Source organism: Choristoneura fumiferana, chromosome 24 (genome assembly GCF_025370935.1).
Source record: "Choristoneura fumiferana chromosome 24, NRCan_CFum_1, whole genome shotgun sequence".
NCBI classification, from domain to species: Eukaryota; Metazoa; Arthropoda; class Insecta; order Lepidoptera; family Tortricidae; genus Choristoneura; species Choristoneura fumiferana.
This window is the reverse complement of record NC_133495.1, coordinates 5,625,125-5,640,107: the sequence shown is the minus strand read 5'-3', so window position 1 is coordinate 5,640,107 and position 14,983 is coordinate 5,625,125. Positions and strand designations below refer to the sequence as shown.

General features: G+C 40.1%; 2 protein-coding genes across 2 annotated transcripts; one reads left to right on the top strand and one right to left on the bottom strand.

Annotated features, from left to right (window-relative positions):
- The first annotated feature begins 136 nt into the window (after window positions 1-136).
- On the top strand, window positions 137-7,596 carry Zmynd10 (zinc finger MYND-type containing 10). Its single transcript, XM_074106394.1, has 10 exons — window positions 137-317; window positions 397-505; window positions 594-707; window positions 984-1,123; window positions 1,687-1,809; window positions 2,592-2,746; window positions 3,316-3,467; window positions 3,777-3,938; window positions 4,926-5,164; window positions 6,204-7,596. The coding sequence occupies exons 1-10, from the start codon at window positions 214-216 to the stop codon at window positions 6,271-6,273; spliced, it is 1,368 nt and encodes a 455-aa protein (XP_073962495.1). The 5' UTR covers window positions 137-213; the 3' UTR covers window positions 6,274-7,596.
- RpS12 (ribosomal protein S12) lies at window positions 7,591-14,906 on the bottom strand. The gene is made up of 6 exons (XM_074106396.1): window positions 14,850-14,906; window positions 14,678-14,715; window positions 12,495-12,629; window positions 11,105-11,207; window positions 9,649-9,750; window positions 7,591-7,694 (listed from the first exon to the last, which is right to left on the bottom strand). Exons 2-6 carry the CDS (start codon window positions 14,692-14,694, stop codon window positions 7,632-7,634), a joined length of 420 nt encoding a protein of 139 aa, XP_073962497.1. The 5' UTR covers window positions 14,695-14,715; window positions 14,850-14,906; the 3' UTR covers window positions 7,591-7,631.
- Window positions 14,907-14,983: the final 77 nt, after the last annotated feature.

Sequence of the window (14,983 nt, the reverse complement as noted above, 5' to 3'; positions counted from 1 at the left end):
AGCTGTGCTTATAGTATTACTCACCAAAATCTTATAGTATTAACTAGGTGCTGCCATATGAATGTTTCTATACATCCGCTACTTACTTCCGGTGGCGCGTATTTTGAAACGCTTATTGAACCATATTGAACAAACGTTACCATAGTTACCACTATATTTTAGATTCCTTTGCTACGCAGAATATCTATCTCAAATTAACTGAATACTGAAAAAATGGTTGAAAAAGATCCTCAGCTTAGTGCCCTGGAGATAGGCGAGCTAGATATATTTGTCGAAAGTATGGAACCGTCGCGTATAGATTCCATAGGAAACCAAGCGTAGGAAACTTTTTTAGTTTCACTTATATTTTCAAATTCACGAGGTGTTTGCATTGTTACGATGAATAATAAATTTCAGCTGGGTAGACTGGCACATTCGACTACAAAAACTCAACCAGCAAGCCGTTATTGAAGCATCGTCTATGATGGAAGAACTTACTAAAGAAACTATGATTTCTTGTGGAAAGGTAACAATAACAATGCAAAACGAAAGTATCTATCTCTCAGAACAAATTCTTAACAGAGAGCACCACTGATGTTCCTATTACGTTTCAGCTGCCAGTTTTGGTGCAAGAAGCGATCTGCATTCAAGTATGGCGGACTAAAATCTACCCTCAGATAATTAAATTAGAACCTTCACCAGCGAATACCTTTGGTATTTACATGGTCGTAAGTACAGCCAAGTTCCTCAATCTGTATGAAATTTAACCGTGTCACCACAGCACCGTTGTAACCCTCCGAAATTCGAAAATTGAAGTTCGTATCGTACCGTCTCTCTCACTCTCGTATTAAATAGTATACTTAAATGTCAGAGGGACGGAACGACACTAACTTCGATTTTCGAATTTCGCAGTAGCCCGCCAGCTTCGTAGCGCGCAACGAAGTCTAAAACTAGCTAAAGTAAACTAACAATTGTTTTTCTGTGCCTCTCAACGGTTTTTCCAGCTGTACCATGAGGCGGCGGCGGTGGGGCTCCTGGAGACAGTTCTGTTCCACCAGGACGGCGCGCAGTGCATCAGCGAAGTCATCATTGACTTGCTCAACTACGCTCTCGAACAGCTCACAGCGTTACTGGCGCTACTCAAGTAACTAATAATACACTTAAATTGTACTTACTTGTACTACTTATTACTTTATTCTGTGATTGTACTCCACTCCTCGGTGAACGGTGGCAGACTAAAGTGGGGGAGGGATTATCGCCTCAGAGAACGTGGCGGTCCAAATTGGAGGAGGGGTTACCTATGAAAAAAAAACCTTAGAGAAATGTTTTAAGTACCCTAATAAAAAAAAAATAGTAGCGCCATCTTTTGGCGAGTAGCTGAACTAAATCCAAAGTTAGGGCCTTTGCACACCGCTTTTTTTAAACGCGCCGATTATTATTATAATAAGGATAATTAATTATTGTTTTTCGATCAACCAAGGCCCCCATCACATGGAAAGTTTACATGTTCCCGGGATTAAATTATAGCTTAGCTGACTGCTGATTAATGATTATACAGGTAAAATAATGTTTCAAATCAGTTGTACAGTTTTTGTGTGGGTTTCGATTACAAACAAAAACAAATACACAATCACAAAAAAATTAGGCATAATTTTTCTTAAATTAGAAATAACTTTGACAAATCACGCTATGTTTTATTATTGGCAGTACCGGCTATCTCACACCGCCGACCCGCAAGGAGATTGAAAATGAAACGGTGTTGGAGGAGTTGGAGCGGCAGAAGCGGGATTTACAGTTCGATATCAGCATGAGATGCATCTCTATCGTGCGGTGAGAATTACAGGGGGCAGGGACCTTTAACTCAAAAAACAGTCTTAACAGCTGAACCGATTTAGGTGAAATTCGGTATACATATAGTACAAGTCCCGGGGAAGGACATAGAATAGTTTTTATATCGGAAAATTGCATAGTTCCCGTAGGATAGCAATAAACGAATTCTACGTGAACGGAGTCGCGGGCAACAGTTAAGTAGTTAATGTATAATTGAAACTAATATTGAAGTCTTCAAACAATGCAATTTATTAAATGACTTCCTAAAGCGTGCATTATAAAGAGCCTATTTTTCTTCTGTCCATTAATTGAACAGACCGTAGATAACTTCAACTGAGATGAGAACGATACCTAATTATAACAGGTCCATATCGACTCTCGTAATTGTCGCAATTCATAATGTATTCTTTTTCATAACTCTATTTTCTCTGAATACACTAATTGTTCAGAATGGTTATAAAACAAACCTAACCTAATCTATAGAGTTCTACAAGATAAGTGACAGATAACCGCATGTAGTAATTTAAAAAAAAATGGTTTCGACGCGAAAAAAGTTTTGCAAAAATTATGTCAAACATTACATTAAGTACTTATAACTTGCGTGCGTAAATTATGAGAGTAGATGCGCACCAGAAAAAGATTTTTTATAATCGTGAGTTGAACCCTTTGAACCGTTTCATTTAGTAATTTTATCAGAGTATCATAAGTATCTATGTATGTCTTACGAGAGCTTAAGTAATATTGTATTATTGAATCCTTGTCTATTTATACTTATTTTGCAGCTATTTGACGGAGCATATGGAGGCGGCGGGCGTGGGGGCGTCCATCGCCACCAACCTGTACAAGACGCACGACGTGCCCTCGCTGCTGGCACACCTGCTGCAGCTGGAGCCCTGGAAGAGGACCAACGAGGCTGGCGACCTGGAGACATTCGCCTGTAAGCCTTGCCGACCCTAGCGCCACCACGTTATCTAATAGATAAACTGGAGAGGAATAGAAATTGACACAACTTTTATTTAACTTTGGCAATGGGTAGGGCCATATAGCATGGAGAACATGACCTGACAACTGATGGCCATTGGGGCCGAAAAGTTCTCGAATGGAGAACGCGGATCGGCAAGCGCAGCGTAGGACGTCCAGCTACGAGGTGGATGCAAGCCGCTTCCAACCGAAGCAACTGAAGGTCTATAGGGGAGGCCTATGTCCAACAGTAGACGTCTTAAGAGATGTCGATGATATCTCTCTTAAGTCAAATAACAGTCGAGTCGCTTCTCCAACCCTGGCGGACAAACTTCTTTAGTCTAACCCTCTGTTTCATCATCCATTGAGTAAATTTATTTGACGAATACTTAAATGTTGATGCCGTCTCTGTTTGTTTTGTTCGAATAGACTGAGACGGCATCACTTTTATCCGTCGAATAAAATTAATACACTACAAGCTTGAGGAAGCTACAAAATTGAAACATATGTTACCGCAAGCATTTCTCAATGTATTCCTGTTTGCAGTCGGCCGTTGGACCAAGCCCTCTGCCGAGGAGAGGGCGGAGCTCCACCGCAGCGAAGCGCAGCTATGGCTGTGTCTGCGGCAGCTATTACTAGAGCCACGACTGGCGCACCACTACACCATCGATGAGTGTCGCCGCACCGCTTTTTGCCGGGTATGTAAAACCACCCGTTTGCGAGCTACGATGCCACAAACAGACAGACACACATAGCGGTCTGTCTGTGGCACCGTAGCTCTTAAACGGGTGGACCGATTGTAATGCGGTTTTCTTTATTTGAAATCAGGTTTTCTAGCGACGGTTCTTAGAAATGTTTGATCAAAATCGGTTCAGCCGTTTTTGAAATATTTAAATTTGAAGTGACATCGGGGGTTTCCAACTTTTTGTTGGTTAGGTTAGTGCCCTCATCAATCCAGCGCCAGCAGTAGCAACCATCAATCCGGTTTGGATTTGACCCTGTTCCAGCTGCAAGCTCGCATGACGGAGCCGATGATTGACCAGATCCCACCGCTGGGCGAGCTGAAACAGTTCCTGTGCCGGCTGGCCGTCGGAGACTACTCCGGCCTCCACAACCGCACCAACGGCACCAAGGCTCCTGGTTGCACGCTCATTGAAATCGTGCCCCAGGTAGGTACCCGTACATATATTCCCATTTTTACAGATTTTTCTAGATTAAGGGGATGTTTCACCATCCATTGATTAGTGTTAACTGGCGGTTAGGTGTGTGCCGTCTCTATTTGTTTTGTTCGAATAGACGGAGACGAAAAAAAAAAACCGTGGTGGCCGAGTGGTTTGACCTATCGCCTCTCAAGCAGAGGGTCGTGGGTTCAAACCCCGGCTCGCGTCCTCTGAGATTTTCGAAATTCATGTGCGGAGTTACATTTGAAATTTACCACGAGCTTTGCGGTGAAGGAAAACATCGTGAGGAAACCTGCACAAACCTGCGAAGCAATTCAATGGTGCGTGTGAAGTTCCCAATCCGCATTGGGCCCGCGTGGGAACTATGACCCAAGCCCTCTTGTTCTGAGAGGAGGCCTGTGCCCATCAGTGGGACGTATATAGGCTGAGATGATGAGACGGAGACGGCATCACATTTAACCGTCGGTTAACGCTAATCAATGGATGGTGAAACAGCCCCTAAAAATTTTCCGAAATTAAAATTGGTTTTGGCGCTTTGCCGACAGCTGCCTACTACCTTCGCTCTTCGCTCGCTCCTCGTCGTAAAGGTAGTGCCAAGAGAGTTAAAGTGAATGATTGCACACACAGCACAGCTACATGAACTGATTGCATAAAAGGAGAATGAATGAAATGAATGTGTGAATGGAAAAATCCTGCTGTGATTAAGTACATGACATGTTCTTGTGTGCGTGACCTCAACTCTGGTGGCACTTACTTATACCAAACATGATAATCTGTTCAGTTGGGAATCTGTAAGAAAAATCTGTACCTAAGTAGAATTGAGAAAAAGCCGAACCGCATCGTTTGTAGTCTTTGGTTTATCTCGGGGTTTGTCTATTCTCTACCTACCTGCTAAAGTGGCGTGGACGTGTTATAGGGCAGGAAGTGACTTTTCCTGTTATTCTTGAATTAAACTAATTGTGAAATGTTGACTAGATAAAAGACGCTTACATGCGTCAAATCCACAAGCGCACGAAGACCGTGGCCAAGCAGCAGCTGCAGCACTTCAATATGGACGGCTCGGAGGAGTCCCGCAAGATGGCCAAGCGTCTCCTGGAGTCATATACGAGCGACGCGGCGCTGGCGCTGGACGGGGGCGGCGCCAAGTGCGCCAAGTGCGGGGAGAAGGCCGCCAAGAAGTGCTCGAGGTGCAAGACGGAGTGGTATTGTGGGAGGTAGGTGCCAAGTGTCGGCGTATGGCCAAATATGGACGGCTCGGAGGAGTCCTGCAATATGGCCAGGCGTCTGCTGGTGTCGTGCACAAACGACGCGGCGCTGGTGCTGGACGGGGGCGGCGCCAAGTGCGGGAGACAGTGCAAGGTGGAGAGGTATAATGCAGTGCCGGTTTTAGCACTTCCAGCGCCCTGGGCGAGATTTCCTCGGCGCTCCAAGCTTTTGGGAATTTTCTAGAAGGTACATGATTCATACCTAACATAATAGACCGAAGTACCTAATCTAGACAATAGGACCTATCGTGGGTAAAAAAACATTAGTCTATTTAGTCCTTTGGTTCTATTATCGGAAAATATTGGACACCCTATTTTGTCTTGTGGCAAAAGAACAAATAACCTACCCTAACCAACAAAAAGTTGGAAAATCCCCGACTTTGTCACTTCAAAGTTCAATCAATATCTCAAAAACGGCTGAACCGATTTGGATGAAACATGTCTAAGAACCATCGCTAGAAAACCTGACTTCCAATTTTAAAAAAACCGCATTCAAATCGGTCCACTCGTTTAAGAGCTACGGTGCCACAGACAGACAGATACGCACACAGACATACAGACACACATAGCGGTTAAACTTTAATACCCCTCTTTTTGCGTCGGGGATTAAAAATGACAAAGATTGAATACGGCCTGTGACGTCACGCGATACTTTAACCAAACTTTAATTAGGCCCCATTTATTGGAGCATACTACCAATAGTACCAAAGAATCAAGAGCAGCTATCGAATACATACCTGACAAAGGATATTTTTAAAGCTAGTAGTATAATTCAATAATTAGATACCTACAAATAAGATAGAATTTCCAAGTCAACGCATGTGGTCGCTAAATCGCCTAGATCTTTTTAATGGTTAACTGGTTATGTTCTTCATCATTTTTGTTTAATTGTTAAGTGAAAAAAATAAGTGTCCATTATTTTCTTATAATGTGACGTACTTAATAGGTTTCCGTCCATTTCGTAATTAACGGTTTTGTAATTTTCCAGGGAATGCCAAGTGCAGCAGTGGCCGAAGCATAAGGAGTTGTGCGACCAGTTTTCAAATATTTGCATTTAGTTTGGTAAGCTGGAAAATTTGTTAGTGCCTGTGGTAGTACCTACCGAGTTATACGAGAAGTTTCGCAGCTGGATAAAAAAAACCCATACTAGTTCTCTAATTTTTCGACCAAAACCTTTTTCCCAAATACTTAATTAATTTCCCAACTTTTTTAAATAGTTAGTATTTTGTATATTAGAGTACTGTTATAACCAAACCTAACCTAGTATAGAGTTTTACAGGAGTCCTGAAATATATCCTAAATAGTGGTTTCAGAAAAAAAAATCGTTCGTCCATATGAAACAGGCCCTATACCACGAAGTGCAAAACTCGAACTTCGTATGTTGCCGTCCCGCTGACGCTTATGTCATTTAATATGCGAGTGAAAGGGACGGTGCGATACGCACTTCCATTAGCGAGTTTCGTAGTAGCCCCTCTGTTGGGAAATGAATAAAAAAATATTTTCGGCGAAAAGCTAGGGCCCCTTCACCTCATATTCTCCATTTACCAGAAAAGGTAGAAAGTACGTATCACAGCTAAATAACTAAACGCCTGAATGCCAAGCGGCACTACCTATATTTAGTGGTCAGATTATCTCTTTACCGCCACAAAGCAAACGAAGTGACGTGCTCTGTACGCCAAGAAAAACCAGCGACAAACCAACATGAGTATTATTCCATTGCATTAAGGATTTTTATTTCGAGTTCAATGTTGGTCATATAAAATGACCGTGGCGTACGAGGCATTCCATGGCTGTCACGACTGGATGACTCTGGCGGTGAAGAGGACTTCGTGTTTATTTATATTATAACGGGCAGATTTCATTAAGCTCAGAATTTACTATTGAGTAAATTCTGAGCTTAATGAAATCTGAAGTCTATTGAGACTGTGCGATCTACCAATTACAATAGGCACGTGTGTTTAGAGACGTGCTACTTTTAAGCATGCTTTTTAAGTGGCATACAGGTACTGCAGGTACATTCGCGAGTCCATAAACTTGTGAGCAAATTTTTGATCAAATTTTGCTTTCAAGTTTATGAACTCGATTGTACTAGCACTAGCATGCTAAAAAGGAGCTTGTGGAACAGTATCTTTATGCGAAGCGGAGTTACGGATTATTTTTCCATTCATGGAACTTCCCCGCTCGCACTCGTTTCTTCGTTCTTGCTTTCCGGTTTTGTATGAATTTTTAAGCTAGTTACCAACTGCCTGTCCATCGACGAGGAGCGAAGATTGTTTCGCTCGCGGCTCTAGTGTACGTGTAGCCTTATTATAATAATAATAAATTATGGATTACTTAAAGGATAGTATTTAATTTATTAAATAAAATGGTTGTGGTCGGTTTTTTTGGCTTTTATTTGTATAACTTAGACCTAGATTTAACTCGAAGACTTCAGGTAGTCTTTGAGTACATCCAGAGCTGGCGTCTCCTCACCAAAGTCCTGGGAACAATATTCAAAGGTCAATTACATTACTTAAAATATTGCAGCAACAGGGAAGATGGATAAAAAAAAATACTTAGTCCGTCAATTTACTTTATCGCCAAAGGACCATTTCAGCTAGATGACAAAAGTAAAATACACAGTCAGCAAAAAGTCAATTCAGCTGGACGACATGAAAGTAAAACAGTCAGCAGTGTCAATTTAGCTGAACGGTTCAGAATTAAAATTAGCAAGTAGCCAAACGGACGGTTAATTTATATATTTTTAGGAATCTAACCTAAAAATTTGCAAAAAAAATTTTTAACCACTTCCTGCTCCAATGGAGCTCAAATTTGGCATACTTATGTAAGTTCGGTGACAATACAATAATCTGGTAATGAAAAACTAATGGTCCAGCCAGGAGCGTCTCTGCAGGGCAGAACTCTTCAACAATGAATGGCATTGACATCTTAGTATTAAATATACTTCAGAGTTAAACTAGTGTGTACCTGTCTAAGTGAAAATATTACGGTATTTGACAACTCCTGATTTTGCCATATCTTAATATTATTATGAAAATATAGATATACAGATAGTGTTTAGCGAAAAGAAAATTTAAATCAGTTGAAAAAATCTATATACCTGTCTCTTTCTCAAACGCTTTTCTCTATGCAGCGTGTGACGTCACATGCCAGTATGTCTTTCTCTGTCTAATCTTGAATTTCAAACCTTTATAACTTTGTTATTTGTAAAGGTAGCTTCAAAATTGTTTTTCTATTCGATAACAGGCATTGTGTAGTTTTAATTTATAAAACGTATACAAAATAGTCAAACACCGTGGTTCCGAATTTTCAATGATTACTACAAAGTTATACACATCCATACTAATATAATCAAGAGTTAATTTTGTATGTAGGAAGAAGGAGTAACCTTAGAAACTAATGAAGCAATTTAGAAGATTATTTTACAGAAAAACTACACTATTCCATAACACAGGCATTATTTTATTGTGGGAGAGAAGTTAGCCCCAGAAGCAATGTTTAGGGTTGACTAGGGCAGAAGGACACGGGTCTGAAGAAGGGGTATAAAATAAATGTGCGAGCGAATGGAAAGTAGTCAATGTATCAACACGACACCATAGATCTCTCGCGTGCTCTAGCGCTAAGTATCGGCACTAAGGACGATCCAACGTCGATAGCGCTCGCGCTTAACGCATAAGTACAGTCGAATGCAAAAATATATATAGCCCATAGCGCCATAGCGTCAAAATAAATATGTATACATCGACCTTATGTTTAGTGGCATAAAGGTGTATAGATATTTTTGACGTCTTGGTATTGTATATATATTTATGCCTTTGACAGTACCAATGATCCTCCTTCCCTCTACAACTACAACCCGTACATTCTAGCTATAAGCGTATACCACACATAGAATGGCAGCGGGTCGGGTTGGGAGTGGGGCAGACCTTTTTACAGTACCCCCCCGGCGATAAAGATTGCACATCGGTCTTCGGAAAAAGACAATTGGCAATTGGGGTTTCAACAACTCTTTTTTTATATGTATTTAATTTTCATCTAAATGCGTCCATACCATACTCTACGGCACCTGTAAAACGACTGACAAACGTCACATAAGTAGTATCTAGTGTGTGACAGTGACAATGGTCTACGAAGCCGAAATTAGCAGTCTCTTTCCATAGTCCGATGTGCAATCTTTATAGCCAGGTATGTGGGCCTGTACGTGGCTGTATATTAAGGAACAACAACACACCGGCGGCGGGCGCGGAGCAAGCAAACAGGGTAAATTGGCCCGCCGCACTCCCGACCCGACCCGCTGCCGTCTTATGTATAGTTTACGCTTTACCTGTCCCAAACGTCATACAAGTGACAAACTAGCGACATTTCACCTGCCAGAAAACCCTAATTAAAAACCGATTTATCTATGTGCGGGTAGGCTATTTAAAGAGTGTTACCTTGATAACGACGCACGAGCATCCGACGATCTTCCTGGCCTTGCCGTCTTTGTCGATTTTGCAGAGACCCGCCCATTCGCCGAGCTTCTTGTTATTGTCCACCTGAAAACAACAGCAAAAGAAACGTTATAGGTCACATAAGTGTTATAAAAAATGTTATATGCACCGTGCCAATAACAACGGTCCGATTTATCGTAAAATTATACTGTACACACACGCTACAGTTTATCGTCGCTTTCATTTCAGTTCTCATGGCGAACGAATATGCAATAGCGGTTGTGGATTTAATTATAATATAGCCCCAATTTAATTCATCCGTTCCCATTTGTCTATTCGAATTTTGATACTATTCCGTTTGAGGGTACAGTTTTTAAAAATCATACAAAACCCATGGGGTTGCTGTCAAGAAAGAAATCCAATATCACACTACATGATTCTTCTATGTTCTATAATTTTAATACAAATTATAGGCTTCCAGAATCGTCCACCATAAAACTGGATACAATCTAACATTCATTACTATTGGAGGGTTGTTCTCCTGTTGTTAATAGTAAAGATTAGCATATTAAGCTATTCAGTGAAAGTAGGTATCAAATGAGAATCTTAAAATTATTTCCTACTCTATTATGTACAGTAAGTGTGTATTCTCAAACATGCTCGGAAATGTATGCGTTAATGTCACGAACATTTATATGGCTCCCTACATTACTTCTTGGCCTAGGCCATAAGGAATGTATGAAAATCCATTACTGCTGCTCTAACTTTTTAAATTTGCTTACTAACATTAAACTAACAAAGGAAAAATTACAAACAGCCAACCACCACTAGACTGTAGAAAGCATTTGCCATATTGCATGGATGGATGGAATATTTTCTCACATTGTTTGAGAAAAGCACTATACAAACCTCGGCCAGAACATTGCTGGACTCGTTTTATCTCTACCCCAAACTCGTCCATCAATCCCTTATTTCGTGGCCTCTCCAGTAATGTACTATTATGTGTGAGATAGATTAGATACATGAGATTATTGTCCTATTATTATTCGATTATTGTCCGAGCACTAGGAAAGTTGACACCGCATGTCGCGGGGCACCATAGGGGCGCTCGGGACGCTCTGCGCTCCAAAACACCGACACCTGCACGGGCAGGGGCGGCTCGTGCGGAGCGCATTTGTTTATTTAGGATAATAAATATGATAGCTATCAAGGCAGTCACTAGACGAGTCGCGTGAGGTGAGGCTACGGACAGCGAAGCCCCCGCTCTTTTCAGCAAATCCCCACGACGTACAACTAGCACGCTAACAGTTAGTTACTTTATCTGTTACAATGTATTTAATTGAAAGAAAAGTTGTTTTATGTTGCTTATGTTGTATTAATAAAACCCTATTTATTAGTATTTTCATTTAGTCAATGAAACTCATGTGGCCCCAATTTTGTTTTGGATTGTATAATTTACCTTGACAAGTGGGATCTGATGTTCGTTGCAGAGCGCTTGCACTAGCTTCTTGTAGGAAGCCTCGTCGCAGTTCTCAGCCAGCACGCACAGTACGGCTTGCCTCCTGCCAGAGAAAACAAACATTTAATAACAGATGGCGCTAGGCGTAGGCAACGTGGGCAATGTTAACAGTAGTACCTATAACGGCAGTTTTTTTTTAACAATATGCGTCGAACAGAGATTACTGCTTGTAAATTGTAGGTTCGTGAAATGGGGCACTGGTCTAAAGAAGTAAAGAACATACTTAAACATATTCTAAAATCTATAAAAGATCTTGTAGCACAATTGGGAGGCCACAATCTCGTAAAAAACGAGTACTGTGGTACTATGCATGTGCGTCAGTATTGGCAATGTAGTGTATCCACTGTGACTCGGGTCACATCAGATATTTCCAACCAGCATTGAACTAAAACAGCCCAATGCTGACTGAATGTTTGGGAGGGCTCCACTGCCTTCTAGTACAAATTACGAGAGAGGATAGGCCATAGGCTGCTTGAGGGAGTTGAAGAACCAGGGTGGGTAGCTTTTCAAAATCAACTTCATGAGGATTTACTAAATGTCTAAATCTTATTTGAAGCACAAAGATACATGCTTCTGTTTCTTCAACTGTACATTTTATATACCAATGACTTCATGGACAGAAAGGAAAACTATTTTATTAAAAAACACCCCTTGTATGTCTAGTCAAATTAACATTATATGAAAACTTTTCTTGTTACATTAGTAATCTCTTGGCCACACTTAGTCCAGATTTTTTATTTAATTGAAAAATAAAAGTTTTCACACAAAAAAAAAATTAATTAGCGGCCAGTGGCAGCATAGCATAGGTTGGCGCCCGCGGTAGTGATGTAACGAATATTCGCATATTTTTCCATATTCGCATTCGCATTCGCAAAATTTCTGCGAATGTTTTGCGAATATGAATATCAGAAAAAAAAAATATTATTAGATAAAAGATAGGTTAATAAAATCAATTTGTATGTTTTTATAGGTACAAAAAAGTTACTCACATTATCAGTCTTCACTTAATCCATACCATCATACCATCCCAGCCTATATACGTCCCACTGCTGGACACAGGCCTCCTCGCAGAACAAGTTCACTTAATCATTTGGTATTATTTATTTATTTACTTTGCGATGCGTTCGTATAAACTGGGTAATTCTCGGAACAAAGTACAAGCGGAACGCACTTCGTTCGAACGAGACTGCCATAGACAATTTAGCGCCAAAAGGAAAAACTGAATATTCGCATTCGCATTCGCGAATGTTCAAAAAATGACATTCGTTACATCACTACTACAGGGCATCTCAAAAATAAAGACTGCAGCCTATTATTTAAGTCTACTTACTTGTCAAGAGCTTTGGCAGCCTCATGGAGGCCGTGGACGAGCCCACCGTGAATGAGGGCAGTCTTGAGCACCTCTTGGAGCGCTGTGTTCACATCCATGGCACCGCCGCTCAGGACGGGGTTGTTGGGGACCTCACTGTACAGAAATAGAAATTACATTAAATTGGTCTCTTGTAATATTGATATAACAAGTATTCAGTTCTTGTAGTAAAAAAAAAGTTCTACCTAATTTTAGACTACTAATTTAACCTCGTAAGGCCCACGTCAAATTTTGATCAATAGAATTTCAAACTTAATGAGCTAAATTTCAAGCTTAACTTTATGGGCGCAGGCTGAAAATCAGCACTGCAAATTTCCTATGCTCGCAGCTTATGCTGAGCCTGAGCCCATTGCCACCTGCTTAGGTTTTTTTGTTTTGATTGTGTAATCCTGTCTTATTTTCTGTGGCAATAAATTATTTCATTATTATTATTATTTAATGTCAATCAGTGAAGCTGACATTAGCTTTGTTTGATGTATGTCCTAAATTTAGGATGTTGGGCCTTATGAGGTTAAGACTTCTTCTGGTGCCACAAAAAATGTGTGTTCAAATGGGTAAATTGTAACCAGGGCCGGATTTAGGGGAGGGCATCCAGGGCTAAAGCCCTGGGGCCTCCACAAGAGAGACTTCAGATTTTTTTTTCGAATTCTGACGAGTAAACAACTCTTTTTTTGATATTTTTTTCGCTGTTTTACCTTTAACTGTAGTAATTTGTACAAACATACGCACACTTAAAAGAAAACTAACAATTCGAAATATAAACGTTTATTTTGGAAATATTCACATTTCCAAAATAAACTTTAAATACAACACACCACAGACAACACAATCTGGCTGAATTTTAAAATGAGATTTTTTTAAATTATTTCAGTTTCATTTTGATGGTGCAATAGTTATACTGTTCATTTTCGAGACCAAATCAGGGACGTCTTGAAAAAAGGCCAGGTCAAGAGTACCCTAAACCGAAGAGCATGTATGAAGGGAATAATGAAAGTGGATGAAGCGAAACAAGTATGTAAGGATCATAGCAAGTGGAAAGAAGTGGTCTCTGCCTACCCCTACGGGAAAGAGGCGTGATTATGGGCCAATCAACTATTTTATCGACACTTTGGGAGTCTCCTGCGTTACCAAAATTGTCTCTGGTGTTACCAAAAATCGTACTTACAACAAGATATTTCACAATTTAATAGGTTGAACTTACGTAGGATGGTATGTATTCATGTACACCTTCTATTAAATTACAGAAAAAACATGTTGACTTACAAAAATCTGCAATTGTTTGAAAAATGTCGCGGACAGATTAGTGTCGGTAAAAAAGTTGATTGGCCCTTATATGTATGTATGTACACATTAATTAACACATCTGTGGTAGAACAAGAGAAGAATAGTAGGAACTAAGGTTGCCAGGTCCCCAAATGTGATAGCCGGACAGACGAGCCTGTTTGGGCAGACTTTTGGGCTAAAAGGCCGGACGCCCCAATTATTGAGGACTCGCTTATGTCTGCAGCTGTGAAAGCGACAAAAAGATTTTTTTTCCATTGTAAATGTACTCTATACCAAATTTCATCTTCATCGGTTCAGTAGTTTAAGCGTGAAGAAGTAACAGGCAGGCAGATCGAAAGACAGACAGATAGACTGAGTTACTTTTGCATTTATAACATTAAGTAGGGATTTTGTGTCTTAGTATAGGTAAGTATATATGACAAAAAAATTGTATGTAATGTCTAAAAGTTATTATCATTTTTATTTTTATGAACTTCACTGTTCACAAGTCACTGGTCAGTTGTAAAAAGCCTAATAAAAGCCGGACAGGCCGGACACCGTTTAATTTGGCCGGACAACCATTGAAAAAGCCTAACTATTTACGGCTTTATTCGGACGCCTGGCAACCCTAGTAGGAACGGTCACAGAAAGTTAAGTGAGGTTCATAAAAAGGCTTGAAATAAACGTGTAAGAGTATTTTTTCAAACTAAACTTAACCTAAAAAATTAAGAGGTTATGTTGATGTCATGTTATTTTAATACATTTCGCAAATTACACATTAAATTTAACTGTGAATAATTATCATAAGTGCAATATAATTTTTAAATCGATGGACTTCATAGAAAATATCGAAAATTAAGACAAAAACAACGGGTACTCACACATCAACATCAGCCATGGTTTTTGACGAATTATCAACCTGAAATACGAAACGTAAAGGATTGAATAACGTTCAGACATTTTTGGATTATATTCACAGTCACTTCAAATTAAATGATCACTGTAATAATTGACGATAAAGAAAAATTCACAGCAAAACGTTTGACACTTTACCTCTCGTACCGGAAAAGACTTCAAAAAACGCCCTCTGGCGTTGACAAACAGAAACTGATTTGACGTTTATCAGAAAACGTTCCGTTACACGATTTTATTTAAATCTCGACATAACAGAATCATCAAAAAGCTGA